We start from the raw sequence: 27686 nt of genomic DNA on the forward strand, positions 1-27686 counted from the left end.
CGGGACGTACTGTCTGCCCACACGCCCACCACCAAATGTCCATGAAATCCACACCTCTTCGCGTCGCCGCGCCCCGCCGCCGGCCGAAAGCGCGCGCGCCTCGGTCGCCGCGCCCGCGGAGCTCGACGCGGGCGTCGCGCGCGATGGCGCGGTGCACCGTCATCGCGGGGTCGTACGAGCGCTTCGTCTTCGGCTACGGCGTCCACGGCGAGGGTGCGGCGGGGGAGACGTCGAGACTGGAGAAGTGCTTCACCGCGGACGCGCACCTGAGCTCGGTGAAGTGCGTCGCCGCGAGCGGTGGGTTCGCGGCGAGCGGTGGATCGGACGATTTGATACGGGTGTATCATTGCGATGCGTCGGGGGCGGTGGCTGATCTCGGGGTTTTGGTTGGACACGAGGGCGACGTGCGCGCGCTGGCGTTTCACGCGCCGAGCGGACGGGCGCCGACGCGATTGTTGAGCGGAGGTGCGGATGGGAGCGTGCGCGTGTGGGACGCGAGGGATAACTTTAACATGATGAAGACGATGCGGGCGCATCGAGGTGGAGTGTTGTCGATCGCGGCGCACAGGAGTGGGCGCGTGGCGTTGACAAGCGGGGCGGACTCGCACGTGGCGATGTGGGACATGCTCAAGGGACGAGTGGCGTACAAGTTTAAGACCCCAGAGCGTGTCGAGCGGTTGACGTTTACGCAAGATGGGAAGGAATACGTGAGTTTAACGTCTAAACGGCTGAGCGTGACGGACGTCGAGGCTGGGAGCATCGTGCGGACGTTTGCGACGCCGAGCAAGGCGTTGACGTTTGAGGCGCGAGGTCGCGTGGCGTACGTCGGGTGCGAGGGTGGAGACGTGATTGTGTACGACACCCGCACCGAGGACGCAGTCGGGCAGATCGTTAAGGCGCATCCGCAACGCGTACGTGGCTTGGCGTTCGGTTCGATGACTCTGGAAGAGGCCGAGGAGGATTCCAATCCGAAGCTACTCATCAGCGCCGGTTCGGAGGGAGCCGTGCGAGTGTGGGATTTACGCACAGCGACGCGCTCGAGTGCCGAAGCGCCCGCTGAATCCGTGGTCGAGATCAACACGGGCGCTCGGTACACCTGTCTGTGCGCGATGCCTTCAGAGAATCCACCGGAAGCTCCCGAGCCCAAGGCGGCTCAGGATGAGACGGCCAATAGAAAGAAGCAGCCTCACGCGAAAAATGCGAAGCAGGTTGCAAAGGGAAAGGTAACGAAACCTCAAAAGAAAGTGGTGACAAATGATGAAGACTTTGAAATCGTACCGGCGGACGACGGACCAACCGGTAAAGGCGGGCCAAGTCGATTTGATTCCGATTCCGACGACGCGCCTTTCGCAAAGCCGACTGGGTTCAAGAAGAAACGCGACGGCTCGTACGAGAAAAGTGCGACGAGCGCGCGTCGTAAGGCGCATGGTATCAAAACCAAAAAGTCGCGTCGTTAGAGTGTACCACGAATAGTAATATTTGATGTCGACGACAAACAAATCATCCATACAAATGACAGACGTGAATCGGTTCATCCGGAGAGGGATCAAACGGCACCAACACACTAATCGCCGGTTCCTCGTCGTGCGTTCGCACGTGATGCCAGAAGAACGGCGGTGTATAGAGCACGTCTCCAGGGTTTAGTGTGAACGTTCCGACGGGAGCGACGGCGGCGAAACGCGGATACTTCTCTCGCTCCTCCGCGTCGCCGTTCAGGTATTTATCAAGATTTATGCGCGACAACTCTGGACGATTCTTACGAGGTGCCATCGCGCGCCAATCGTCTGGATGATAAACTGTGAACGTCTTAACGCCCCTCACTTGCACCAGAAACCCGTGACACAGATCGTAATGCAACGGTGTAACGTTTCCCGCCGCACCAAACCACACACCGCAGTTCCTCAGCTTTGCCTCCTCTCCAAAAATCTCACTCACGCGCTCGACCCCGCTCGCGCTTGCCATTGACGCCACGAGCTCTGCTCGAGCGTACACGCGCTCTCGTCTCACGAACACCTTTTCGCACGCTTCCTCGAATGTTCCGCTCTCATCCTTCTCGCAGTCCGCTTTTATGAACGCTCTCCCATCCGCGGCGCGCGACGACAAAGTGCACGTCCTCGACCCCGCACCCGCGCGCTCGAACGCCTCGACGTCCATCCACGATCGTACCGCGGGGACATCCGCGCACAGACCGGTGAATAATCGCGGTCGCGCGCCCCTGTGATCGCGCGCGAAGGCGCGAGCGTCGTCCTCAAGTTTTAACCTTTGTTCCAGAAAACGCGTCGTCGAGGCATCTTTCGTCGCGTTCCGATCGATGACGTCGAGGGACATGAGTGCGTGCGCTCGGGCGCGCTCGACGGCGGATAACGCAGTCGATTTCGCGCGACGGGTGCGTCGTGACGGCCGTCGCGCGCGTCGCGCAGCGCGGTCGATTTCGTGGTTGGCGGCATGTCGCTTCGGGTGCTCAAACTGTTTGGTCATACACTTTTCATTTCATATCCAAATCATCCTCCGGTACAATAGGAGCCCATACGTTCTAGATCTCTTCGCGCGGTCGCCTCAGTCATCGTACTCGCCGATGAGCTCTAAGAGCTGTCGACTAGCGTTTCGCTTGGCGTCGGATTTCGTCGAGGCCTCGGCGCGGGCCTCTTCGTTACCATAGCGCATGGTGGCGACGAAACGAGGCGGGTCGCCTGGCTCGGAGATGAGGACGGCGTCGCCGCCGACAATGATGCCTCCGAGGGTGAGAAGGTGACCGAACGCGTTTGCGAGCTTGGCGTCTTTCTTCTCCTTTTCTTTGGCGGGCTCCTGCGGAGGGGCGTTATGGATTTCGTGACCGTAGAGCTCCAGCATTTCCTTGGCGGCGGCGGCTGCCGCCGCCGTTTTGCTTCGCCCGATCGCCTTGGTTTCCCGCACAGGATTGTCCGCGGGCCAGATGCATCGGCCGACAAACTGTGCTAGGTGATCGGGGGTTCCGGGAACGCGCTCTGCGGACGTCATGCCGTTCAATTCTAGGATCAACCCTTTCGGATTTGCAATCTCTCCCTGCAATCGTCCGTGCACGACGACGTTATACACAAACCATCTCGCGAGCTGTCTCACCGCCTGCGGTCCTCCTGGCATCTGATTCACCATATATACCGCCGCCTCAATCAGTGTCCCCGCGCTGTGCTCCTCCACGACCCTCCCACCCGCCACGTGCGCTGGCAAAACTTGCGACACAAACTGCGCCATCGCGCTGTTGCTCGCCACGAGCGAGTATTGCCTCGTCGCCTCCCCGGTATCCGTCACCAATTCCGTTGCCACCATCTCTTCCAACAAAGCCGCGCCAAATATCTTATCCCCGATCAGCGCCCGCATCTCCACCGCCGTCGTGCTCACGTGACGCATGTTCGCGTCTCGTAGTCGCGTCGGCAGGATGTCATTCGCCACGAGTTTTCCGCTCAGCTCCAACCACACCTCCAAACCCGGTGTTTCCGCGCCGTACGCCCGCTCGACGCGTCGCTTGAACCGAACGTCGCCACCCATGACGTCTTGTCGCAGACGCTTCTGCGACCGCGCCGAGGGTCCGGTGCGAGGCGCCGGAACCATTCGTCCTCGTCTGTGATTCGGTGCGAGCGGTCGATGGCGTCGATCGAAAGAGACGCGGTCTCGGAGGCCGACGCCCGCGCGTGTGGGGTCGATCGAGAGTCCGAACGAAGCGCCGCGCATGCACGAACGCGCGTGCGGGCGTGCGCGCGAGCGACACGACGCGCGCTGCGAAGTGAAGAAGCGGCGCGAGCGAATTCACTATAATACAAGAAGTGGTCAACCACCGAATTGTTCGGGAGCCGCACCGCTGAGCGTCTTGATCGCCAGGGCGAGCTCTTCGGCGAAGAACGGGTTGTCTTCATCGCTCTGGGCGAACTCGTCCTCGGTCCAAAGCTCGCGAAGAGCCTCGAGGCCGACGTCGACGTCGATGAGGAGAAGACTCGGGTCGTGCTCGACCAGACGAGCGACGTTGACGCGAGGAAACGCGATGACAAGTGCTTGGAAGCGCAATTTGATCTCCGGGACGTCTCTCTGAAGGAATGACCTCGCGTCGGCGCGGAGGATTTTGCCCACATCCGCGCCGGGAATCATGGAACGCAAGGCGGATAATCGACTGACGATGGCTCCGTTGCTGGTGAGAAGAATCTCTGGATAAGAGTACGCCATTTTGCACGCGTCGGCGGCGTTGGAACACAGGCAGATGTTCCGCACGGAATCTAAGCGCTCGCACAACGACGCGAGAGTGGGCTCGTCCGTCATCGAACGCAACGCGCGCTCGTCCTCCACCGTCTCGGTCGCAATCGCACCGCGTTCGAAATCGATCGCCAACGCCACCGTGTGCTCCATCGCCATCTTTGCGAATCCCCTGCGGCGATCCCGTTCGCTCCAGAACGCCTCGACCGAGCGCTCTGTCTCAATATTTCGAGCAGACGCCGCACGCCTACGCAGACGACGGACGCCGTCCTCAATTGTCTTTGATCTCCCACTGCGATCGAACACACGTAAAGCTGTCAGCCAACGAGATCGCATCAGTAACATGCGCGTTCGAAGTCGCGAAATTACCCCGTCAAAACGCACCTCAGCGGCGTCCCATCCTGTCGACGATACGGAAGAAAATCGAGCAGGTCGCCGTACAGCTCCGCGAGCTTATCGACCGGTCCTCGCACGCGCTCGCCCGCCTTACGCCACCCAAACGACAGCTCAGAGAACCAATTCAAAGTCGCCCCGATCGTGGGCGCACCAACGTTACCCTCGCGCTCGCCCATGAGCTCGGCGCGTATCAAATCGTAATCATTATCGAATTCACTCGGATCCTTCGCCGCGCGTTTCGCCCGCGTCAACGTTCGCGCTCGCGATCGCGCGCTCGTCGACGGATGCGAACAGATATCCGTCGTCCACGCTCGGGTCGCCATGCGCGCGCGTGGACGCGTCGTCGAGTTATGTCGATGGATTGCTTTTTTTCACTTTCAGCCGAGCTCGGGTCGTTACGACTGTGCCACCTCATATCGACGCGCGCGTCGGGCGCATGGTCGACGTCGACGCGGCGCGACGCGTGACGTCGATCGCATCGCACGTCACCGCGTCGACGTCCGCGAAAGCGTCGATGTCGACGGAGGAGAGACGCCGAGCGATGATTCGACACATCGAGCTCGGACCGAGGGATTTACTCTCGAGCGCCGACGCCGACGCGTCGACGCGACCGTGGATCAGGGTGACGCAAGAAAAGATCGATGCGTTCGCGGACATCACGCACGACGATCAGTACGTGCACCGAGCGGACGCGCCGGGTGGAGCGATCGCGCACGGGTTCCTCACGCTCGCCCTGCTCACCGCGGCGACGCGCGACGCGACGGCTCCCTCCTCATCCTGGGCCAAGACGCAGATCAACTCAGGGATCGATCACATGCGTTTTCTCTCCCCCGTTCCCGCCGATTCCGGCGTGCGCGCTCGCTCTCTTCGCATCGACGCCGTCGCTCCGCTCGGCGTCCCGCCCGCGGGCGTTCGCGTCGCCTACCTCGCCGAGATCGAGTGCGGGCTCGACGGCGACGACGCCCCGCGTCCGTGTCTTCTCGTTCGATGGGTCGTTCGGCAGTACCTCTGACGTCGGTCGCGCCGGTGGAATCCGTCGCCGGCGGTGAAACATATCGGGTGTGGTGCCGACCGACGGTGCCGAGGCGCATCGACGAGTCAATGACTCGTCGGAGTCTCTCTGCGACCGTCGACCCGTTTGCGGCACGCGTCGACGCGCGCGACGACACATTCGCGCTCGCGCTCGACGACGCGACGTCGACCGCTCGGGCGCGCGACGCGGACGCGGACGATACAATTTTCGCGCGCGCCCGAACGCGCGCGGGCGATGCGGAGTCGCTCTGGGAGAGGCACGACGACGTCGGAACGGAACAATTTGGAAACGCGTCGTCGCGCGCATTTCGTGACATTCGGCGCGCGCGCGCGGTCGGAACGCGGGAAAACGTCGCGATGACGACGCGAAGAGATGAGAGGGGGTCGTGGGCGGTCACGGCGACGGACGCGGAGGACGAACGGCGAGGGATCGAGCGCGTGGGGGCGCGGGAAGGAATATTTAGCGCGCGCGAGGAAACCAGGGCGGAGGCGCGGGCGCGCGTGGAGGCGACGTTGGAGTCGTTCGACGAGCGGTTAGCGAGAGCGAGGGCGAGAGCGGAGGAAGCGCGGGTGGATGCGGAGCGCATCGAGAGATTGTTGAGCGAGAGCGGGCGATTCAGAGGGGGTGGGCAGAGCGACGCGGCGACGTCCAGGGACGAGGGACGCGCGAGACGGTCCACGGGTGCCGCGATCTCACCCGAGAGGCAATCGCTACATAGACCGACGCCTAGATGGGGGCTCGGCGCCAGCGTAGATGGTACGGAGTGGACCACGCATCGCGGACCTTCGCGTACGTTTGGTGAGTTTGGACGCGGCGACCGGCATTCGGACGTCTCCGTGGGGAGCGACGAGGACGGACGGAGCGCGTTTCGGGCGCCGAGGGCGGTACCAGTCATTCGTGCGGACAGAGATATTATTCCGCAGGGTTTAAGCACGCCGCCGAGGATGCGCGTTCGCGCGGAACCGCCCGCTCCGGTGCGGCGGCGGACGAGAAGCGTCGATTTGACGACTCATCCGCCTTTTCCTTCAGACTTGACGCAGAGAGTACATACGTCTGTAGAGATAGAGACTTCGAGAGTGTCGACGAATTCACTTTTGGAAGCCGTCGCCAATGAAGCAGAGTTCGAGAGACTTCGACGGAGCAGCGTTGAGGACGACGATCAACCAGTTGAAACGAAACCACGTATGCCATAAATTTAGAAATTTGACCTTTCCGTTCGGTGCCGGTAATGGTAACCGTATATTTATAATTTTTCATATGCTCTATGACCGCTCAGTTGGATAACGAACGCGCGAAGCGTTGCATTTCGCGCATTATTCCCACTAACTTTTCTGCCGCGGTCTTTTCCTTTGTTTCACCGTCTTCACCCACAGGACGGAGAGCCGCGTCGACAATGTTGTCGAGTTCCTCTCCCGCCGGTCGCTGAGCAAACTCGTCGATGAGTTTGAACCTACCCGGCTCCTCTGGATCCTCCAGGAATAGCTGCCACGCCCCTGGGAACGATTTGAATATACTTCCATTGCACCAAGGCAATGGTCGCAGCGAGTACGTGACGGTCATCTTTCCTAAAAAGTTTTCTCGCATCCTTCTGACGTTTAACCCCACACCGGCGTCTCCGCTCGCGAGCCTCGGGTTCAGGAGCACCACCGGACACCCCAGCTCGTTTGCTCGTCCTGTCGCGCGCTGAACTTTTTCGAGAGACATAGGATCCGGCGCCGCGAACGCCAAAATCCCATCGAAATCTTCCCCGACCAGATTCCTATCGTCCGCGCTCGCCAAATCGAACCCGCAGTCGACGCCCCATCGCGCGCGCAGCATCGCCGCCGCCCCCGCGTCCGGAAACACCGCTCGCACCTCCCGACCACTCTCCGCCTTTAACCTCGTCAGAAACTCCCTCGAGATCTCCCACACCTTCAACTGATCTCCCGCCTCGCTCATCACGTTTCCGCTCATCGGATCCCACAGCTCTGGGACCAAGAGCTCGACCACGCTCCCAGCCGTCCCCCGCTTCATCGCGTCCGCCGTCGCCGTCGCCGCCTGCCCGACCGCATCGAAGAGATTATCCGGCAGCGCGTCGTCGTCTCGCGTCTCCCGCACCGCCATCACACCGCGCCCGACGTCCTCGGCGTCTTCGCTCGAGGACGCGTCGGATACGCGCTGAAACTTCCGCGCGCGCGTCGTCGTCGTCGTCCCCCGTCGCGCCGCGCGCGCGATCGCGGGCGAGCATCGCGCGCGCGCGCGCGTCGTCGTCGAACAGCGCATCGCGCGCGCGCGTGCGGGGCGAGCGCGCGTCAGAGTGACGTCACAGCGACGCGCGCGAAACGTCAAACGACATGTCAACCGCGCTCCCGCGTCCGTCGCCGTTGTCGAACGCGCCGTTAGCGACGACGACGATCGTCGTCGTGATGTTCGTCGCGCTCGCGTCGCGCGTCGCGATCGGTGCGAACGATTTCGTGGGCGTGTGCGCGGTGCCGAAGATTGCGTTCCACTGGACGGCGTATTACCGCGTGTACACGTCGATATTCACCCACGGGAACCTGCCGCACGTGATTTTTAACGCCCTGGCGTTCGTCTCGACGGGTGGAAACTTGGAACGAAGCGTCGGGACGTTTCACTTCGCGTGGTTATTCGTGACGTTCGCGCACGTGGCGTATTTCGCGAGCGCGGCGTTGGCGTGGGGGTTGTACTTCGGCTTGGGGTACACGCAAGGGATCTTGACGTGCGCGGTGGGGATGTCTGGGGTGATATTCGCGTTGATCGTGTGTGAGACGAATTACACGGACGTCGGTCGAAGGAGCGTGTTCGGGTTGTTCGACGTCGCGAGCGAGTGGTACCCGTTAGCTTTGCTCGTCCTCATACAGTTGATGATACCAGGGGTATCCTTCTTGGGGCACGCCGGGGGGGTGGTGTGCGGATGGATGTACGTCAAGGGGTATCTGAACTTTTTGTTGCTCCGAGACGCGCACGCGGAGAGATTGGAGGCGTCGGCGATACTAGCGCCAGTGCGCGCGTTGTCGTCGTTCGTCTCGGCGAACGCCGAGCGAGGCGCACGCTCAAACAGAGATGCCACAGCGAGGGCGTTTCCCGGGTTCACGTCTCCTCGCACGTGGGAGCTCCCCGTGCACAGGAGTGGGACGGGGACGGAGACGCACGGCGCGTTCACGGGCAAGGGTAGAAAATTAGGAGGCGACGGGTCGACCACTGGCGAAATGGCCGCACTGGTCAAGGTGGATCAACGTGCGCTGGACACTTTGGTACAAATGGGCTTCCCTGAGCACGCCGCGACGAGGGCTTTGCAAGCTGCTGACGGAGACAAAGCGCGTGCGATCGAAATCCTCTCGGACGAAGCAGTAATAGCGGTTGATAGCAGCGAGGAGGCGTTGTAGTGAACGTGCAGTCTTGCGCATGTCTATTAAAATGAAAGTGTGGCTAGTAAGCCGAAAGGTGCCGAAGCACGTGCTTCATCGCCACTATCTTGGTCTGCGTTTCCCGCGTACACTCGTGTACGCTGATCACGCCCTGTTGTTTTTTTCGTTTTTTTTATGCACGTACGTGATAAAATCACGCACGCTAGTTTCTGTCCGCAGTCGGCTCGCGGCGAGGTATTTGAAAACTCGCGGCGGCTGTGGACACCATGGTCGCGGTTGAGCGCGTAGACAAAAAGAAAATACCGTCTCACACCCCCCAATGGCGCCCTCGTCTAGGGTCTATCGTGTCGTTGCCGCGGGCCGCGTCGCAGCACTAGATGTGCTCGCGCAGCCCGCAGCTCGCTAAGTGCCTCTCCTTGCGCGCGCAAGGAGACTCGCCAAAGAATCTCATACCAACGTATCCTCAGTCACTGGAAGAAGCGATCGCTTCGATGTCATCGCCCAGACGTTTAAGCACCTTCCTCGGCGGCTGCCTTCAACACAGCGAGGGCTTCTTGCACCTTGGAGGTCAGGGCGTCCGGGGACTCGATCAAGTGGAGAACTTCAGATTGGTCCATCTCGAGCAACATGCCCGTGATCTTCGCGGCATTCGTGGCGTCCTTTGACTCGACAAGAGGGTAAAGAGCTTCGCCGAGAATCATGCGTTGTTGATCCGGAGCGGCGTTGCTGAGCTGAGAGGCGAGGATCGCCATCGGGTTCGCCGGGGCCTCCGGCATCGGCGGCATCGGCACAGCGTTCACCGCGGCGGTGTAACGCATGTTCTGGCGCTGGCCACGGCCAGCGTTCGGTACACCGCGACCACCTCGGCCACGTTGAGCGCCCGGAACCCCTTGGCGTTGCGGCATCGGCATACCTGGGTACATACCTGGCATACCCGGTCGCGGACCGCCAGGCATGACTGGTTGGAAACCGAAGCCCGGTTGCGGCTGCGGCGGCATCATACCCGGGGGCGGTTGGCCGTAGTACATCGGCGCGCCCGGAACACCCGGCGGTGGCATGTACGGGGCCATACCCGGCATGCCAGCGCCCGGCATGCGCTGCGCGAACTGCGCTTGGAGACGCATGCGACGTTCTTCCTTGCGTTGAGCGAGGGCGACATACAGCGGCTTGGCACCGACCATCTTGCCGTTCATTTCGGTCACCGCGCGGGTGGCCTCATCCGGGGAGGAGAAGGCAACGAAGGCGGAGCCACGGGACGCGCCAGAGGCGTCGCGCATGACACGACAGGAGGTGATGGTACCGAACTCGTTGAAGAGTTCGCGGAGCTTTTCATCATCAGTACCTTCTTCGAGGTTCTTGATGTAGAGATTGGCGCCCGCCATCTTCTCCATGCGTTCGCGGCGCTCAGCTTCGAACTTGGCCTTCAATTCAGCCTCGCGCTCTGCCTTCTTTTGCGCACGGCAGACCACCCAGGTCTTCTCGTCTTCGGTGTAGCCATCGAGATTTTCGACAGCAGACGCGGCACCTTCTGGTGATTCGAAGCACACGAAGCCGAAGCCCTTGGATTTGCCCTCCTCATCCTTCATGATGACGCAGCTCGTCACGGCGCCGTGCTCGGCGAACTTCTCGCGCAGCTTCTCGTCGGACAAGTTTTCGCTCAAGTTCTTGACGTACACGTTGTTGAACTTGGCCTCACCCTGAGTGGAGCGATCGGCGCGGCGTTGGAACGGACCAACGTAGACTTGCTTGTCGTTCAACTCCATGCCGTTGACGTTGTCGATGGCGGCCTGTGCAGCCTCGGCAGTTTCAAACTGAACGAAACCGTACCCCTTCGAGTTACCGGCGGAGTCCATGGCAACCTTGGCGGACGTAATCGTACCGAACTGCGCGAACGTGTCGAGCAAAGCCTTGTTATCGATCGCCTTGTCCAAGTTTTTGATGAAGATGTTTCCGACACCCGAACGTCTCACCGCCGGGTCTCGCTGCGAGTACAGCACCCGAATCGGCTTCCCGTTGATCACTTGGAAGTTCAGGACGTCGATCGCGTGCGCAGCATCGCTCGAGGATTGGAAGTTCACGTACGCGTAGCCGAGCGACCTTCTGGTGATCAAATCACGGCACACGCGAATGGACACCACCGGACCGATGGAGCTGAATTTCTCATACAGCTGCGCCTCCGTGACCGAGGTCTCGAGGTCACCGACGTACAGGCTCGACGTCCCGGCGCCCGGCGCGGCACCCGGCGCGGCGGGCGTTTGTTCGGCGTTTGCGGTCGCGGCCGGAGTGGCGGCAGCGGTGGCGGCGGACATATCGCTTCGAAACAGAGAGAGAGCTTACGCGCGTCCCGTCAAGATGCGGCGCGGCGATGCGATGCGCGATGCTCGAGAGATCGCTGCGCGCTCGTGTGCTTCACGAGCGTCCGTGTCGTTCGGTCGGTCGAACGCGGAGTGAACGCACAGAAATACGTTCGATGCGAGTCGTTCGTCGAGCGCGCGCGTGGGACGGCGTGCGGTCGTGCGCGAGCGCGACGGAATGACGCCGGGACGACGGCGCCGCCGCGCGCGCGCGCGTCGGAGATTTTCTTTTTTACCTCCACCGAGTACGTTTCATGGGCGTGCGTCGCGCGCACTATGACGTTGACGAACGCAAAGCCCTAAATCTGCACGCGCGACGACCGCGCGGATGCGGGTTTTCATCGGTCGCGACCCTTGAGGGGGTGTATCTTGAGTCGTGACTCGTGCATCGATCGGTCGTTACGACACCACCAGATTCGAGCGACAGATTCGTCCTCGGTGACGCGCGCGAGGGGGCGCGAGGGAGCGCGCGCGCGCGAGATCGCGAAGAGAGCTATCGTTCGTCGTCGCGCGTCGATCGATCGGCGCGCGTGGGGTTGAGATGGTGGATCCGAGCGAATCTCACGCGCACGACGCATCGGTGCGAGCGCGCGCGAGGGGCGGTGCGGGCGCGACGAGCGCGCGCACGCGTTCGACGACGCGCTCGGTGACGGTGCTGGATGAGGATGAGTACACGGCGCGATTGGAGGCGATCATTGAGAGGGATTATTTTCCAGACTTGCGGTCGAATCGATTGAAGGCGGCGCTGCTCGAGGCGACAAACGCGGGCGACGCGCTTCGCGTGGCGGCGATTCATCGAGAGATGGGGGTCGAGCGAATAAGGAGGGCGAGTTCGAGGGGTGGGGTGATCGGGACACCGAGCATAGGGGGATCGGGGACGACATCGGCGGTGGGGGCGCTTGGTGACGAGGAGAGTTGGGAGACGGAGACGCCGAGACGGCGAGACGTTTACGAGAGATATGGCGAGGACGAGGGATACGGCAAGGATGGCGAGGACGGCTTGCATCTTGGTCCATCCACAGCGTACGAGGAAGATCGACATCTGAGCGTAGACGGTTTCTTGGCTCGGTACACGTCGGAGGACAATGCGGCGTTTAGCGAAATCGTCAAGCAGAGCGAAGCCAGACGGGCGCTGAAGAAGCACCAGTTGGAGGAGATGACGGCTCCAGCTTCACGACGATTAGCTCTTGGAACCGCCTCGATGAAGAGCTCCAGGGCCTTGGTAAAACGATCGGAGACAGGTGAAGTCATCGATTCTTCCGACAAGGCGAAGGCCATTGTTGGGCACGACAATTATTTCATAGCGCCGGAAGGCTTGGCGCTGTCAGTGAAGGAGCGTGGAGGCGCTCTCACGGCGGTGCCGAGGGTGACGATCGCGAAAAACACGCGCTTTGTCGATCCGTTGCCCCGAAACGAATCTTTCGACGACATGAGTGGCAAAGAGAAAGTCAAACAGTACGACCGCGTGCACACACCAAGCATGACGCCGGGAGTACATGCGAGTCCTTTGATGACTTGGGGTGAGATCGCGTCCACACCCTTGCGATTGGACGACACGGATACGAATTTGACTGGAGCAGGGGGACGATTTTCCATGAAAGGGTCCAGTGCAAAAGAGAAAAAGTTGCGCCAACTCACATCAAAGAATTCTGCCGCCTCGACGACTCCGAGGCCCAGAGGGCACACGAGATCGACAACCCCGAGCGGGCTCTCGGACGCCGCGAAGTCGTTGCTTCGTCGAGTTACTCCTGGACGCCGAGCGACTACCCCGCGAGGGGATTTCGACGTCGACTTGCGCAAATCGTACAGCGGGCAAATTCGTAAAGTTTCCTCGCGTCGCGCGACACCGTCAAAGCGCCCCGCAGACGGTGGCGATCTGCTTCGATTAGACTAGATTTAACGGTGTCACCGTTACGATGATGAATATTAGTTGATATACCTAGGATTTTGTAGCTACTACAATAGATGATAGATTCATCGCTATGACTCTCACACGCTTCTTAGACGAGCTCGTTCAGCGGGAAGGCTTGTACGAGAAGCTCTGGGATAGCCTCCGGATTGACGAATCTCTCCCTCAGCTCCACTTCTTGCGTTGGCACCAAGTGGAGCGAGTTTCGCAAGTATGTTGGATTTACGTCAATGTCCCACCCATACGCTTCCTTGATTCTCTTCAGTGTCTGGACTTGTCGAGTAGCCGTCGCCAAGTGCTCCTCGTACACCAGGTGCACGTATTGCCGCCTGCGCGCTCGCATCTCGTTCATGAAGAACTCGATCCAATCGTGCCTCTCCTGAAACGTGATCTTGAACTTTTCAAAGTCAAATACCACTGGCGTTGGCGCGGGTTGATCCTTCGATTCAGGCTTCAAGGGATCGGCAAACTTCATCCACATACCCGTTTGCTCCGCCGCCTCCAATGAAGCGTACTGTGCTAGAATGTTTGCTCGCTCAAGGAAGAAGATGTTCGCCTGGGGAAACTCATCCAAGACCGTTCGTGCGATACGTCTTGTGGCTCGAGCACCTCCGAGCGCGTTGTTCCAACCAATTCTCGTCATGACGTAACGGTAACCGTGCCTCGCCGCACCGAGCAGGAGCTGATCAAGAAACGTACGGGGGTGATTCACCAAGTTGTTGAAGACATCCTCGTCGACTCCCAGCGATAATATTCGTGGCTTCATATCCTTCGTCACCCAGTCCATCTCCAACGCGCGCTCAGACCAAAGATCCCCGATATCCAAGAATCTGTTGTAGAGCGGAATGTCGGAGTGGAAACCTGAACTATCCTCCCACACAACCGTGTCTTCGTCTGCGTTGAACGCTTGACGAAGGAGCTCGGACATGAGCTGCGATCCAGATCGCGCCGTGTTAGCTAAAACAACGAGCTGAGCGGAGACATCCTCCGTACCTAGCAAACTCATTCGACGATTCACGAGCTTCTCTGTCATGATGTCAACGTTGTCAGCCTCTGACCAACGCACTTGATCCAGAATGAAGTCAAAGATGAAAGACGACGGGTCATGGACGTAATTCAACGTCCAGTCGACTAATCGCTTCGTCTTCGCTTCCGGATCACATCCAGTCCACGATTTACCAAGGGTGAAGTGATCCAGCGCCGTGGCGTCTGGATACAGCTTGCGAATTTCCTTGCACGGGACTTTGATGCGCCAAATCTTTTCTTTGTCGTGCTTGTCGACGATGAGCTTTGAGCCCTTCTTCGACACACGATCACCAAGCAAGACTTCGTGATCAACCTGTTCTAAGCACATGTCGCGCTCATCCTGACCACACAGGAGTGGATATGCGGTGTCACGATCCAAAATGACGGCATTGTCGAAGTGGAGTAGCTTGAGCGTCAAGTACATCGGCCCCGTCCACGCGTTCGCGATGCAGTGCTCCTCGAATGGAATCGCATCGAGGTACTCCTTGTTTGTAATCAATGAAGCGAACAACGCCGAGTGCTTATCCAGCGCACCCATGAAGCCTGCCGACGCGAAACGCTTATCTCCTCCTGGATCCGCAACTAAGAACACCTCCTTGCCGAGCGTCGCCGTGACGGAAAACAAATCCGTTGGATCCCGCAAGAGCTCAATATTCGTATCCATGTACAGACCGCCGTGATGATACAGAATCTCGAACTTCATGAGATCCCCAATCATCGAAAACACGTTTTGGTGTGAGTGCAAGTTGTACTTGAGCGCTCGCTTTATCGTGTGATACGTGTAAGGGAAATTCGCCGCGGATATGTCCGCGCTGCGCCAAAGCTTAATCTTCCATCCAGCCTTGTGCAAAATCTTCTTATTCTGGTTCAGAAACGCCCGCTTCACGTTCGGAAGCTCTGAACCAAGCCAAATCGTGTGCCCGATCGGCTGCACCTTGAGGGCGCGCGTGTTTGAATTGCTGCTATCGCTGGGATACGCTGAAGGCGTCGCCATGTCTGGGTAACCGTCACTGCTATCGCTGGGATACGACGAATCGTCGCTGGGGTACGACGACGATGGGTAACTAGTCCCAGCTTTCGCCGTCTTTCCCGACTTGTGCGACGTGTGCGACTTTGCCCCTAGCGCCGCGAGACGCGTCTGATTCGCCCTGCTCTCACCCGCTCTCACGCACCCAATCGCCACCGCCACCGTTACCGCGACCAAAGATAACGCACCCACGACCGTCCGAGCGCTCGGAAGCCCGTACGAATATCCTCGTCGCGCTCCGCTCGTCGACGCGCTCCGCTCGCCACCGTCGCGCGATCCCTCCAACTCCGCTCTCGACGTCGACACCCCGAGCAGGGCGGCGCGTTCGGCTCCCGACGCCATGACCGTCCCGAGCGCGATCCCTTCCCGCATCGTTCCCGTCACGAACGCCCCCGTCGGCCGCGCGCTCGACCTCGCCCGCGCGTCCACGCCCGACTCCTCGACGAAGGGTGTTGGGCCCGAGAAATCACCCACGCGTGCCCTCGCCCGTGGGTTCGCTCCCGAACACGATCGAGCGCGCGGCGCGGCGTCGACAGACGCGATCACCGTTCGATCACCGGTCGCCCGCGATGCGGCGCGCGCGCGTGGACGCGCTCTGCCGTCGCGCGCGCGCGGTGGAAGATTTCCATCGAGCGGCCCACCGACGTGTTCGTCTTCGCGTCCTGACAGCATTTCTTTCTCTGGAGTACGTACGCGCCGTGCGTGACCATCACATGCGCCAACATCCGTTTGTATGCGTGTGACCATGTGTCCGATTTTTTTATGTCCACGTGGTCGTTGCGTCGGACGGTCGACGACGGGCGACGCCGCACGCGTCGACGCGGGCGCCGTTCGCGATGTCGGCGTGCGTCGGCGCGTGTTGCGGACAGTGCGTCGCGTCGTCGCTCTGTTCGTGCCCGTGCTGGGGAGAGAAGAGACGGACGGCGAGGAAAGATGGCGACGAGGACGTCGAGCGGGCGAGCGAGAGGCGTGAGCCGATGACGCCTCGAGCGTGGCGCGGGGTCTACGCCTCGGCGTTCGTCGCGGCGGGCGTCGCGACGTGGATTTTACGCGATGCGGGTGGGGCGCGCGAGATCGGAAAGGCGTTCGATTGGAAGTGCGCTGACGCGGGTTTGACTCGGAGCTGCGCGCACGAGGCGGCGACGCGAACGATGCTCGGGAGCTCGTTGTTCTTCGCGCTCATGCTCGTACTCACGCTGGGGACGAGGGAGGTTGAGATTGGTGAGAACGGTGGGAAGAGCGCGAGAGCGAGGTGGAACGAGTCGTATTGGCTGGTGAAGGCGGTTTTGTGGGTGGGACTGACCGTCGCCGCCTTAGCAATGCCCATCGACGACTACGAGGGACTAGTGAATGCCGATAGATTCTTCGCGGCGGTGTTTCTATTGATTCAGTTGATAGTTTTGTTCGGATGGGTGTACGACGTGAACGAGAAACTCATGACCGGGATGGAAGAGGGACGATCCGGATATCTGGCGATGTTGCTCTCGAGCTCGCTCGCGCTCTACGGCGCCGCGTTCACTTTGATTGGATTTTTGTACAAGTACTGGGCGCCGTCGAAGGAGTGTTCGCGAAATATCGCGATGATCACGTGTATGTTGATCCTTTGCGTGATATTTTCCGTGATTTCTTTGAATGGCAAGGTAAACGGCGGTTTGTTCACGAGCGGAGCGATGACGTTTTACTGCGTCTACATCCTCGCCTCGGCTCTCGCGTCCGAGCCGGCGAATTACGAATGCGCACCGACGACGATGAACGACAGTTTGAGCTCGGCTTTATCCATCATTGGTTTCGTCATCGCCCTGTGCGCTCTCGGATACACTGCGCACAACGCGTCGAAGACGAGCGCCCTGGCGGGAGAGCGCTCGGGTGTAGACGAGGACGACCCCACGTCTCGATTCAACATCACGTACTTCCACGCCGTCTTCTTCACCGCCAGCTCGTACTGTGCCATGCTCTTCGTCGATTGGAACGATGGCTCGAACGCTAACGGCGCCGGTTGGGAAAGCGCCTGGGCCAAGGTGGCGTGCGCGTTCGTCTCCGCGGCGCTGTACACCTGGGCTCTCATCGCTCCCAAGGTGCTCAAGAATCGCGAGTTTAGGTAGCGCGTCGAAAGCGCGTGGTACGAAACATTCACTAGATTACACCTCGCCCCGCATCCACCATCGCTCACTTCTTCTTCCCGGCGCGGCTCGTCTTCGTCTTCGCCTCGGACGCGCGCGCGCTCTTATCGTTCCCCAACTTTGCCAAATACGCCAGCGCCAACAGCACCGTGACGTCCACGACCCCCGCGTACGGCGAGATCTCTTCCGCCCACGCGCTCGGACACGCGGTCCACGCGAGCGTCGACACCGTCGCGACGACGCTCATCGACCGTCTCTCCCTCGCGCTCTCCACCGTGACCGCGCCACGCGCGCCCCCCCTCGCCCGCGCCCCCCCTCGCGCGCGCGCGCGCCACCGCACCGCCACCGCACCGCGCGCGCGCGTTGCGGACGCCGTCGTCGCCACCGTCGTCGTCATCTCCCGTCGCCCGTCGGCGCGGCCGTCGAGCCGGGACCGCGCGCGATGACGAGGTCGGGTCCATCCCCGTCGATGGGTCGTGCTGGTGATTTCAAATCACCTCGTGGTGCTTGAGATCTAGGTTGGGTAAATCACCTTCTATGGGTGGTGATGGTGATTTCAAATCACCTTGTGGTGATTTAGAAGGTGATTTCATATTGCGTGTATGTAAAGCCTATCATTTTTTCTGATATTGACAGTGATAGACATCATGTGACTGATACTACGACATTTCGTCACCGGTGTCGAGGAAATACAGTGATGATAAGTACATTGCGTCACTGTTCGAACCCTAGCACCCCACGTCGAAACGGTTCGTGCGAGCTCGAAAGGTGAAATCACCGTCGATGGGTGGTGAAGGTGATTCAAATCACCTTGTTTCGGGTGGTGATTTAGAAGGTGATTCAGATTTTACCCAACCTAGCACCGGTGTCGAGAAAATACAGTGATGATGCGTACATTATGTCACCGGTCGAACCCTAGCACGTCGCGTCGACACGGCTCGCGCGCGCTCGAAAGGTGAAATCACCGTCGATGGGTCGTGCTCGTGATTCAAATCACCACGTGTCGGGTGGTGATGTCGATGGTGATGCAGATCGTCCCCGACCGAGACGGGGTGCGATGGCGCGACCGGGCGCCGTGATGGCGTGAGAAGTCGTACATTATGTACAACGGCCCACCGCCCCCGCGCCCTCCGCCGCCGAGTTTTCGTGGATAGGGCGCGGTCGACGCGGGAGACGGTGACGCGGGCGAACGATGCGACCGGCGATGCTGAGACAAGGACGCGCGGTGCGAGGGACGACGCTCAAAGGAACGAGCGCGCGCGAGGGGACGCGCGCGGTCGGACGACGGGCGGCGACGACGACGACGCGAGCGGGTTTGAACGTGGATCTGCGAGGTAAAAAGGCATTCGTCGCGGGCGTGGCGGATGATAACGGATTCGGATGGGCGATCTCGAAGGCGCTCTCGGAGGCGGGCGCGGAGGTTATTCTCGGCACGTGGGTGCCGGCGCTGAACATCTTTGAGACGTCGTACCGACGAGGGAAGTTTGACGAATCGCGCAAACTGAGCGACGGGTCGCTCATGGAGTTTGCGAAGATTTACCCGATGGACGCCGTGTTCGATACCCCGGACGACGTTCCGGAGGATATCGCTACGAACAAGCGCTACGCGGGTAACGAGAAGTGGACCGTGAGCGAGGTTGCCAAGTGCGTCGAGGCGGATTTTGGTAAGATTGACATCGTGGTGCACTCCTTGGCCAACGGCCCTGAGGTCGCCAAGCCGCTGCTCGAGACGAGCCGTAAGGGCTACTTGGCCGCGGTTTCCGCGTCATCGTACTCCATGGTCTCCATGGTCCAACACTTTGCTCCGTTGATGAACGAAGGCGGCGCCGTGATCTCTCTCACGTACATCGCCTCCGAAGCCGTCATCCCTGGCTACGGCGGCGGTATGTCCTCCGCCAAGGCGGCGCTCGAGTCCGACACCCGCGTCCTCGCCTACGAGGCCGGCCGAAAGCACGGCATCCGGGTGAACACCATCTCCGCCGGTCCGCTCGGCTCCCGCGCGGCGAAGGCGATCGGTTTCATCGACAAGATGATCAACTACTCCTTGTCCAACGCTCCGCTCGCGGAGAAGCCGCTCGGCGCGATCGAGATCGGCAACACCGCCGCTTTCTTGTGCTCTCCGCTCGCGTCCGCGATCACCGGTCAAACCATCTACGTGGACAACGGCTTGAGCGTCATGGGCTCCGCCACCTCTGCTCCAGAGTTCCAATAGACGAGTGTTGACGAGGTCAACGCTCAAGGCGAATGATCGCGAACGATCGCGCGCGCGCGTCGCTTATTTCAATATTCGATGTAGAAGCATTCTTCTCTCCTCCGATCGCCGCCTCTCTTCCCTCCGATCATCGTCTCGTCTCCGCGCGCGGACGCGTTCGATTCGCCTCCGGCTAGGTTTTTCCGGGTGTTTTGAACACATCGGCGAGCCGCCTCGCGTCGCGTCGTCACACCGCGCTGCGCTGTATGTCGGCCTCGCACCTCCTCGTCACTCTTCGTCGTGGCACAGCTGGGAAACCAAAGTCCGTCCTATCCACGCTCGCCGCTCTGGGTCTGCGTCGAACGCGCGACGCCAAGATCGTTCCCAACGACGGTGGGGCTCGAGGAAAGCTCCAACAGGTGAAACATCTCGTTCGCGTGGAGACGATCGAGGAGGCGGAGAAGCGGCTTTTAGAGGCACAGGCGCGACGCGCGGTGCGAGAACCGATCAGAGCGACGCACTGAGGGAATGATCGCGACGGTATCGCGAGCGGTGGGCGCGCGCGGCGAGACGGCGAGGCGGAGAGACGCGAGAAAGAGACGGAGCGGGAGCAAGGCGGTGAGAGCGCTCGCGAGCGGACCCATGGCGCCGAACGAGGAGGTGGTGGAGTTTTTTAAGCGGGCGGAGGCGGTGGCGTTCGACGTGGATTCGACGGTGTGCGAGGACGAGGGCATCGACGAGCTGGCGGAGTTTGCCGGAGCGGGCGAAGCCGTGGCAGCCATCACAAAACAGGCGATGGAGGGAGGGATGCCGTTCGGTGAGGCGCTTCAGTTGCGATTAGAGGCGATGAAGGTCTCTCGTCAGCAGGTCGAGGAGTATGTGCGAACGCATCCTCCGAAATATTCACCCGGAATAAAAGAGCTCATGGCCGCGCTCAAGGCGAGCGGTAAGGAAGTCTACCTAGTTTCCGGTGGATTCAGACAGATGATCGCTCCGATCGCGGAGGGTTTGGGGATTTCGAGTGATCACATCGAGGCGAACAGTTTGGTGTTCGAAGAAGACGGCTCGTTCAGGGGCTACGACCCACGAGAGTTCCCTTCCATTGCCGGCGGCAAGGCGGACGCAGTGCAGCACATTAAAGCCACGAAAGGGTACGAAACGATGGTTATGATCGGTGACGGCGTGACAGATCTCGAAGCGAAGAGACCGGGAGGAGCAGATATCGTCATCGGCTACGGCGGGGCCCAGCGTCGACCTCGGGTGGAGGCGGAGGCGGACTGGTACGTGCTCGATTTACTCGTCCTCGCAAGAGCGTTAGGACACTAGATCTCCTCGAGCGAACGATCTCTCCGATCGTTCGATGTAACCAAGATGAACAAGATATACACACATACACGAGTGACGTCACTCGCGAGAGCCAATCACGCGTTTCGTCGATCGTTGCAACTGAGCACGCCGCAGAGCATAAAACCTGCCCGCTTCACGTGCGCGCCGCACATTGCTCCCCGCCTCGGAGACCCCAGGCCGAGCGCGCATCGTCGCCATGGCGCTCGACGCCGCGCGTGCGTCCGACGCCGGCGACGCCCCCACGCACAGCGGTAGAGGCGATGGCGCGAGCGAGAGCGACCGCTCCGACGCTCGCCTGCGCCACGGGAAGATCGGCGACCGAGACGTGTCGTTCGTCCTCCAGAGCTCTTTCGCGGGAAATCAGCTCGATCGACTGAAGGAACAGATCGCCATGCTGCGAAAGCTTCGCGCGGGTGAGCGGTTCATCGCGCCAGGATACGGAGGACGAGGGACGACGCGCGCGCGGAAGGAGCGGCTATTCGGTCCTCTGGACGTCGGGGTGGGATACGGATTGAACGTCGACGCGAAGACCTACTTCACGAACGCGGAGTGGATGTACGCGTACAGGGAGCTGCCGTTATTCGGACAGCTGGCGGACGTGCGATCGACGGACGCGGCGAAGGCAAAGTTTGCGCGAAAGCGGGACGGAGATGAAAGCGCCGAGCTGACGCTGGGAGACGTGAACCGCGTCGTGACGCGACCGGTGGATAGTTTAGAGCGCGAAGCTAATCGAGTTTTGGAGCGGGCGCGATTGCGTGAGCTGGAGACGCTGCGGCGGCGCCTCGATCAAGTCAATAACCTTGCCAACATGCGGGCTGAACACAGAGCGCAGCAAAAGCTACAATTGGAAATCCGCATCAAGCAGCTCGAGCTCGTGCACGTGCAACAAAGGGTACGCAATGAGCTCATTTTAGCGCAGCATGCCATAATGCACATGCCAGAGCGTGCGTATAAAAAGATGGTGAAAGACGACATCAAGGTTCTCGCAGAGAAGAAGAAGCAGGCTGAGAAGAAGGAGAAGGCAGAGCTGACAGACTTCTTGCGCAATCTGATTGCGATGCGAAAACGCATGAGTCAAGAATCGAGCACTACGCGTGACGAGCGCATCTCGAGGAACAGAGCAGTCGTGAAAATACACGAAAAGTTGAACAGAGAATTCATGCGCAAGGCGCGCGATGAGAACTCTGAGCGTCTCTTGCGTTTAGAAGCGCTGAAGGCGAATGATCTGAACGCTTACAGAGAATTACTCGCAGAAGCGAGAGGGCGTGAGACAGACATGGCGGCCGGGGGTGAGGGTGACAAATATGAGGCGTTGACGCAGTTTTTGAACGCCACAGAAACATATTTGACCAAGTTGGGTGGGAAAATTGCGGCTGTTAAGATCGAACAAGCTCGTTCAGAAGCCGCGGCGGCGGCCGTGTCTGAAGCCGAGTTGAAGGGCATGAACGAAGACGAACTCAAGATCATCGCGGAGGAAGCGGCGAACAACGCAGCTTTAGAAAACGGCGAGGCAATTCTGGATGGTGCTGTTGCCGGAGGGGACACGAAGGAGCGATACTACGCCATGGCACACAGCACGCAAGAGATCATCACGCATCAGCCGCGAATGCTAACTTTTGGACAACTTCGCGATTATCAGTTGGTCTCGTTGCAGTGGATGATCTCGCTTTACAATAACAAGCTCAACGGTATTCTAGCAGATGAGATGGGTCTTGGTAAGACGGTGCAAGTGTGTGCGTTGATTGCGTATTTGTTTGAAAGCAAGCAAAACTACGGTCCACACCTGATCATCGTACCGAACGCCGTCGTCGTGAACTGGAAAGCGGAAATCAAGAGATGGTTACCCAAGCTGACTTCCGTTTTCTACGTCGGCACAAAAGATGCGCGCGCCAAAATTTTTCAGCAACAAGTCTCACAACTGAAGTTCAACGTACTGGTTACCTCGTACGAGTTCATCATGCGAGATCGATCCAAACTTAGTAAAGTTGCGTGGAAGTACATCATTATTGACGAAGCTCAGCGGTTAAAAGATCGAGAAGGACGTTTGAGCCGAGATTTAGATAAATTTAGGTCGCAACGCCGACTGCTCCTCACTGGTACGCCATTGCAAAACGATCTCTCAGAGCTGTGGTCCTTACTTAACTTACTGTTACCGGAAGTGTTCGACTCGTCCAAGGTGTTCCAAGAGTGGTTCGGGACGCAAAAGGGCGGCAGTGATGGTGTCGATGATGTAGATTGGATCGAAAGAGAAAAGAAGGTCATCGTTATCAGTCGACTGCATCAAATTCTCGAGCCGTTCATGCTCAGAAGACTTGTACAGGACGTGGAGAGCAAGCTCCCTCCGCGTATCACGGTGGTGGTTCACTGTCCGTTCAGTGCTTTCCAGTCGGTCTGCTACGATTGGATCCGTCAAACTGCCACCGTGCGCGTTGAGCCTGGTACTCGACTTGGTTTGGCTGCACAACAAAATTTCCACGGTTACTTGCCCATCCACAATAGGGCGATGGAGCTGCGTAAGCTGTGCAACCATCCCGCATTGAACTATCCACCAGAGAAAGGTGGTGATTTTCGCGGTCCAGATCTCGTGCGTGCGTGTGGTAAGCTCTGGATATTGGATAGGATACTCGTCAAACTTCAGCACTCTGGGCATCGCGTCTTGTTGTTCTCAACGATGACAAAACTCCTCGATCTGCTGGAAAACTACCTGAAGTGGAGGTGGACGACCCCAGACGGCGCGGATTTGAAGTATTGTCGCATCGATGGTACGACTTCGTTGGAACAACGCGAAGTCGCCATCAATGAATTCAACGCACAACACAGTGATAAGTTTATTTTTTTGCTCTCCATCAGAGCTGCTGGTCGCGGTCTCAACCTTCAGACCGCAGACACAGTCGTGGTTTATGATCCCGATCCAAACCCCAAGAACGAAGAGCAGGCGATTGCGCGCGCGCACCGCATTGGTCAGAAGCGAGAAGTTCGCGTTATCCACTTTGAAGCGGTCGATGACGCGCCCAATGAGACGCAGTCGCCAAAAGATGCTCCCGCGGGGTGGGGAGGGCCAAACAGAAGCTACTGCGAATCGCTCGAGTCATCCGTTAGAAACGTCATTCAAAAGCAGAAGAACGAAATGGCTGCTGAGATCGTCGATGCCGGTCGATTTGATGGCCAAACAACGCACGCTGAGCGGCGTGAGACGCTCGAAAACCTCCTTCAGGTGCAAGCGAATGGCAAACGAGGCGACGTAAATGTTCCTCCCCTCCACGAATTAAACGGTAGAATCGCTCGGTCTAAGGAGGAATGGGATTTGTTCAATCGTTTAGACCAAGAGCTTGCGTGGCCGGGTGAGCTCATGAGTTCTAACGAATGTCCGCCATGGATCAGATACACGCAGGAGGAACTCGACAAAGCGGTGTTCGCAACGAGCAAGGCGGCGCAGTCGATCATTCCAGAAGTTGACGATACGCTGGGTCGAGGTCAGCGCTCTGTGAGCAAGCTGAACGCACTTGATACTTCTGCTGTGAGTCAGTCCGCTCCCATTCGTTCGGCGGATGACTTCATCGATCGCACAGGAATTGTATATCAAGAAGAGCAAAGTGAAGATGAATCCGATGAAGAAGTCGTCGGGAACGATGATGCGGCGGGGGAGGACATTGGCGACATCGACATCGACAAAATCGAAGAAAACGACGAAGACGACGAGGATGAAACGGCCACGATAAACACGATGGCCACAGGAGACACCGGGGAAGATAGCGAAGAGGCGATGATGACAAAACCGGTCAACCTGAAATTCACGATGAAGCGCGTTGTGAGTGAGCCGGAAGAACTTAGTAAAAGACCGCGACTCGATTAGATTCGTAGAGTAAACTGGTTATAGACTACACTCTCTAGCAAATGGACAAATCGTTCCTCGTTTCTCTCGACTCCGCGGCTTCGAGCAACTCGACGATCTCGGCAACCATGACCTGGGCACTTCGGTTCGCAGCTATGGTGGGAATGATCACCTCTCGAAGCAGTGTACGCTTCTTGACGCCGAAAATCTCCGACTTCCACGTTTCAACCGAGGAGGAAGCACTGAGCGGTCCGAGGAACTCATGGCAAATCTCTCGAAGTTGCGCTTCAGCACCCACGAACATGGTAGTTGGATCGTCGCCACACTCGCTCGCCAGGTGACGTACGTACGCCGCAAGCCACGGCCTGTATTCTGCCGATGAGTTGAGCATGGACGAGCCAGAGAGGAGAACTTCCAAATGTCTACCGGTCTCCCTTCTCGGTGGTTGTCCACCGGACTGCAATAGCGCGGCTGGGCCCATGTGAGCGGCCGCCCGCGCGGCGCCAATTTGCAGAGCCTGCATTTCTCCAACGCCAGACCCACCAGGTTGACGAAGTCGGGACGTGAACTCAGACTTTAAGAAGCTCTGGTCTGCGACACGGGCCCATGTTTTGAGATCACTGTGATACACATACGCGTGCCCGTTGGTAAAAGTGAAGATCGGGGCTCCACACTTGGACAATCTAACTTGAGACAAAGCCACACCGGAACGTCCAGAGCTACGCACGAGAGCCATGCAATCCGCCTCGAGCGAGCACTTCTCTTTACCCACGGTGACATTCCACACCAGAAGTTTGTAGTCTCTGGTCACAATCAAAAGTGAAGAATCATCTTGCCCCGAAACCAAGAATGCGGCACGATCTGGCAGAAGCAACGATGGCATGTATCGGCGGCCGCACGGAGTGTAAAGTTGCAGGGACCCATCTTCAAGCGCCACGGCGCTGAAGAATTGGTTACCACTCACGTGCGTGGCTCGACATTCGACGCGATCTGTCCACTTGATCTTACCACCTCTCGAGCACACAAGGTCCGCGAATCGTTCATGATTTTTTGCCTCAAGAAGGAGCGGCGCGTGCACTTCGCTCGAAGCATCCGCTTCCAAATTGGGAGCAACAAGCTGGACGTGCAACGTTCCAGGCGACGGCGCCACCGGCAGCGGCGGAGGTACACCCATCGCAGTCGTCGCCGTCGCAGCAGTCGCCATCTGTTGGCGCTGTGGTTCCGCGGCAGGAGTTGCAGCGAGCGGCGCCGGAGCTTGGTTCAGCTGAGTCGGCTGCAAGGTCACTCGCTTCACCGCAGGCTGATCCGACAAAGTACTTTTGAATCCATTCCCACCGTTCATCGCAGTGGGCTCTATTCTTCGCTTCAATGCGTTCGCCGGGGCAGCCTCCGACATTTGCCCTTGCGCATTCGTCGGCAAAGGTTGGAGTTGAACGCGCTGCGGAGCAGCCTTCACTGGCGTACCAGCTGATGGGCCAGCGGTAGCGACTGGCACGATGCGTCGACGTCCGTCGTTACTGACGGTCTCTCGTTGCGCCGAGATCGTCGCCACGCCACTCGTTGGCGCCGTGGCGTTGCTGCTTCGGATCGGTGCGGGCTGAATCCTCTTAGGTGGTGGTGGTGTCGTCTTCACACCTTGAGCTGCGTCGTTCAGCTCTCGCGGCGCCTCAAACCCGAGCAACGTTGGATCCTCCAACATCGGCGCCCGATTACGTCTGATATCTCCGTACGTTTCCGACAAGAAGGCCTCGGCGTCGGTGTTGTCGAGGGCCTCGCCAATTTCAGCTTGGTCAAATGTGTACGCGCACAACGTCCCGTCAGTGCTGCACGCGAGCAACGTGTACCCATCTGGAGTCCAGCACAAATCCACCACGGACTGGGAGAAGCACTTACGAACGATGCACACCGGTTTAGGTCTATTCGTGGTCCAGATGGTGAGCTTGCAATCTTGCGAACCACACGCGATGACCGTGTGGACCTTATCCCGATTTTCGTCGTGGAAGAGCCGAGGCGAGAACCGCACGGCAACCACCGGGCCTTTATGTCCGACGAAATCAAAGTTACTCCCCCAGGTTCCGCGCTCGAGAACCGACGCAGTGTGCGATGGCTTCTTGTACGAGTTACACGTCGTCACCGCCTTCCCGTCCGGGCTCCAGCACAGGCGCATGGAAAACGTTGCGCCCATGGACGCCTGGTACGGCTCCTCAACCTTTGCTACCTGCGTCCAATCATCCGTGCGCCAGATTATGCACGTCTTATCGTCGCTCTGCGTCGCCAAAAATTTTCCTATCGGATCCCACGCCACGCCCTTGACAAAGCTCGTGTGTCCTCGCAGAGTCGTGACCTGATTCCCCGTTCGACAGTCCCATATGATTACGAGATTATCCAGCGAGCACGACGCCAACATCGAGTCATCGGGCGACCACGCGATATCGATCACGTCCGAATCGTGTCCCTTATACCTCATCGCGATCGTCCAATTTTCAACGTTCGGCTCATCCGCGCTCCCGAACGCCGCCTTTCCCGGTCCGTCTCTCAGCGCGTACACCAACACGCTCGTATCCGTCGACCCGCTCGCGAGGTACCGTCCACTCTTCGAAAACCGCACGCAGTTCACCGGTCCGAAGTGATCGCTCAGCGTCGCCAGGCACTTCGGCGCGTCCGCGTCCGCCTCCACCGCGCGTTCGAGCACGGGCGCGAGCGCCCACACCTTTACCTTTTGATCCCCGCCCGCGGTTGCGAATCTGCTCCCGCACGGCGCCGCGTCCACGGAGAACACGGGCGCGCGCGCGTCGTGCGTCACGAACTCGGGCTTGTACACGACAACCATCGCGAGCGCGCGCGCGAGCGTCGAGCGCGCGC

General features: G+C 59.4%; 19 protein-coding genes across 19 annotated transcripts; 10 read left to right on the forward strand and 9 right to left on the reverse strand.

Moving 5' to 3' along the window:
• Window positions 1-143: 143 nt before the first annotated feature.
• Window positions 144-1457, forward strand: OT_ostta07g03740 (G-protein beta WD-40 repeat; the record flags this gene model as incomplete). Its single annotated transcript, XM_022983870.1, has 1 exon — window positions 144-1457. The coding sequence occupies one exon, from the start codon at window positions 144-146 to the stop codon at window positions 1455-1457; it is 1314 nt and encodes a 437-aa protein (XP_022839493.1).
• Window positions 1458-1500: 43 nt separating this feature from the next.
• Window positions 1501-2328, reverse strand: OT_ostta07g03750 (JmjC domain; the record flags this gene model as incomplete). Its single annotated transcript, XM_003080418.1, has 1 exon — window positions 1501-2328. The coding sequence occupies one exon, from the start codon at window positions 2326-2328 to the stop codon at window positions 1501-1503; it is 828 nt and encodes a 275-aa protein (XP_003080466.1).
• A 228-nt stretch (window positions 2329-2556) lies between these two features.
• OT_ostta07g03760 (Double-stranded RNA-binding domain) lies at window positions 2557-3588 on the reverse strand (the record flags this gene model as incomplete). The annotated part of the gene is made up of 1 exon (XM_022983871.1): window positions 2557-3588. The coding sequence occupies one exon, from the start codon at window positions 3586-3588 to the stop codon at window positions 2557-2559; it is 1032 nt and encodes a 343-aa protein (XP_022839494.1).
• A 216-nt stretch (window positions 3589-3804) lies between these two features.
• OT_ostta07g03770 (unnamed product) lies at window positions 3805-4940 on the reverse strand (the record flags this gene model as incomplete). Its single annotated transcript, XM_003080420.1, has 2 exons — window positions 3805-4513; window positions 4606-4940. 2 exons carry the CDS (start codon window positions 4938-4940, stop codon window positions 3805-3807), a joined length of 1044 nt encoding a protein of 347 aa, XP_003080468.1.
• A 191-nt stretch (window positions 4941-5131) lies between these two features.
• Window positions 5132-5629, forward strand: OT_ostta07g03780 (MaoC-like domain; the record flags this gene model as incomplete). Its single annotated transcript, XM_003080421.1, has 1 exon — window positions 5132-5629. One exon carries the CDS (start codon window positions 5132-5134, stop codon window positions 5627-5629), a length of 498 nt encoding a protein of 165 aa, XP_003080469.1.
• Window positions 5630-6006: 377 nt separating this feature from the next.
• OT_ostta07g03790 (unnamed product) lies at window positions 6007-6843 on the forward strand (the record flags this gene model as incomplete). Its single annotated transcript, XM_003080422.1, has 1 exon — window positions 6007-6843. The coding sequence occupies one exon, from the start codon at window positions 6007-6009 to the stop codon at window positions 6841-6843; it is 837 nt and encodes a 278-aa protein (XP_003080470.1).
• Window positions 6844-6922: 79 nt separating this feature from the next.
• OT_ostta07g03800 (Domain of unknown function DUF1995) lies at window positions 6923-7753 on the reverse strand (the record flags this gene model as incomplete). The annotated part of the gene is made up of 1 exon (XM_003080423.2): window positions 6923-7753. The coding sequence occupies one exon, from the start codon at window positions 7751-7753 to the stop codon at window positions 6923-6925; it is 831 nt and encodes a 276-aa protein (XP_003080471.2).
• Window positions 7754-7983: 230 nt separating this feature from the next.
• OT_ostta07g03810 (UBA-like) lies at window positions 7984-9036 on the forward strand (the record flags this gene model as incomplete). Its single annotated transcript, XM_003080424.1, has 1 exon — window positions 7984-9036. One exon carries the CDS (start codon window positions 7984-7986, stop codon window positions 9034-9036), a length of 1053 nt encoding a protein of 350 aa, XP_003080472.1.
• A 491-nt stretch (window positions 9037-9527) lies between these two features.
• Window positions 9528-11327, reverse strand: OT_ostta07g03820 (Polyadenylate-binding protein/Hyperplastic disc protein; the record flags this gene model as incomplete). The annotated part of the gene is made up of 1 exon (XM_022983872.1): window positions 9528-11327. The coding sequence occupies one exon, from the start codon at window positions 11325-11327 to the stop codon at window positions 9528-9530; it is 1800 nt and encodes a 599-aa protein (XP_022839495.1).
• A 586-nt stretch (window positions 11328-11913) lies between these two features.
• Window positions 11914-13266, forward strand: OT_ostta07g03830 (Nuclear protein DGCR14; the record flags this gene model as incomplete). The annotated part of the gene is made up of 1 exon (XM_022983873.1): window positions 11914-13266. The coding sequence occupies one exon, from the start codon at window positions 11914-11916 to the stop codon at window positions 13264-13266; it is 1353 nt and encodes a 450-aa protein (XP_022839496.1).
• A 106-nt stretch (window positions 13267-13372) lies between these two features.
• Window positions 13373-15676, reverse strand: OT_ostta07g03840 (Glycosyltransferase, DXD sugar-binding motif; the record flags this gene model as incomplete). Its single annotated transcript, XM_003080428.2, has 1 exon — window positions 13373-15676. The coding sequence occupies one exon, from the start codon at window positions 15674-15676 to the stop codon at window positions 13373-13375; it is 2304 nt and encodes a 767-aa protein (XP_003080476.2).
• A 494-nt stretch (window positions 15677-16170) lies between these two features.
• Window positions 16171-17436, forward strand: OT_ostta07g03850 (TMS membrane protein/tumour differentially expressed protein; the record flags this gene model as incomplete). Its single annotated transcript, XM_003080430.1, has 1 exon — window positions 16171-17436. One exon carries the CDS (start codon window positions 16171-16173, stop codon window positions 17434-17436), a length of 1266 nt encoding a protein of 421 aa, XP_003080478.1.
• Window positions 17437-17500: 64 nt separating this feature from the next.
• On the reverse strand, window positions 17501-17701 carry OT_ostta07g03860 (unnamed product; the record flags this gene model as incomplete). Its single annotated transcript, XM_003080431.2, has 1 exon — window positions 17501-17701. One exon carries the CDS (start codon window positions 17699-17701, stop codon window positions 17501-17503), a length of 201 nt encoding a protein of 66 aa, XP_003080479.2.
• Window positions 17702-18255: 554 nt separating this feature from the next.
• Window positions 18256-18553, reverse strand: OT_ostta07g03870 (unnamed product; the record flags this gene model as incomplete). Its single annotated transcript, XM_022983874.1, has 2 exons — window positions 18256-18264; window positions 18452-18553. 2 exons carry the CDS (start codon window positions 18551-18553, stop codon window positions 18256-18258), a joined length of 111 nt encoding a protein of 36 aa, XP_022839497.1.
• A 93-nt stretch (window positions 18554-18646) lies between these two features.
• Window positions 18647-19666, forward strand: OT_ostta07g03880 (Glucose/ribitol dehydrogenase; the record flags this gene model as incomplete). The annotated part of the gene is made up of 1 exon (XM_003080432.2): window positions 18647-19666. The coding sequence occupies one exon, from the start codon at window positions 18647-18649 to the stop codon at window positions 19664-19666; it is 1020 nt and encodes a 339-aa protein (XP_003080480.2).
• A 245-nt stretch (window positions 19667-19911) lies between these two features.
• OT_ostta07g03885 (Ribosomal protein L30, ferredoxin-like fold domain) lies at window positions 19912-20169 on the forward strand (the record flags this gene model as incomplete). The annotated part of the gene is made up of 1 exon (XM_003080434.1): window positions 19912-20169. One exon carries the CDS (start codon window positions 19912-19914, stop codon window positions 20167-20169), a length of 258 nt encoding a protein of 85 aa, XP_003080482.1.
• A 4-nt stretch (window positions 20170-20173) lies between these two features.
• OT_ostta07g03890 (HAD-superfamily hydrolase, subfamily IB,PSPase-like) lies at window positions 20174-20971 on the forward strand (the record flags this gene model as incomplete). Its single annotated transcript, XM_003080435.2, has 1 exon — window positions 20174-20971. One exon carries the CDS (start codon window positions 20174-20176, stop codon window positions 20969-20971), a length of 798 nt encoding a protein of 265 aa, XP_003080483.2.
• Window positions 20972-21188: 217 nt separating this feature from the next.
• OT_ostta07g03900 (SNF2-related) lies at window positions 21189-24845 on the forward strand (the record flags this gene model as incomplete). Its single annotated transcript, XM_022983875.1, has 1 exon — window positions 21189-24845. One exon carries the CDS (start codon window positions 21189-21191, stop codon window positions 24843-24845), a length of 3657 nt encoding a protein of 1218 aa, XP_022839498.1.
• A 34-nt stretch (window positions 24846-24879) lies between these two features.
• OT_ostta07g03910 (WD40 repeat) lies at window positions 24880-27654 on the reverse strand (the record flags this gene model as incomplete). The annotated part of the gene is made up of 1 exon (XM_003080437.2): window positions 24880-27654. The coding sequence occupies one exon, from the start codon at window positions 27652-27654 to the stop codon at window positions 24880-24882; it is 2775 nt and encodes a 924-aa protein (XP_003080485.2).
• Window positions 27655-27686: the final 32 nt, after the last annotated feature.

Source organism: Ostreococcus tauri (assembly GCF_000214015.3).
Source record: "Ostreococcus tauri WGS project CAID00000000 data, contig chromosome 07, whole genome shotgun sequence".
NCBI classification, from domain to species: Eukaryota; Viridiplantae; Chlorophyta; class Mamiellophyceae; order Mamiellales; family Bathycoccaceae; genus Ostreococcus; species Ostreococcus tauri.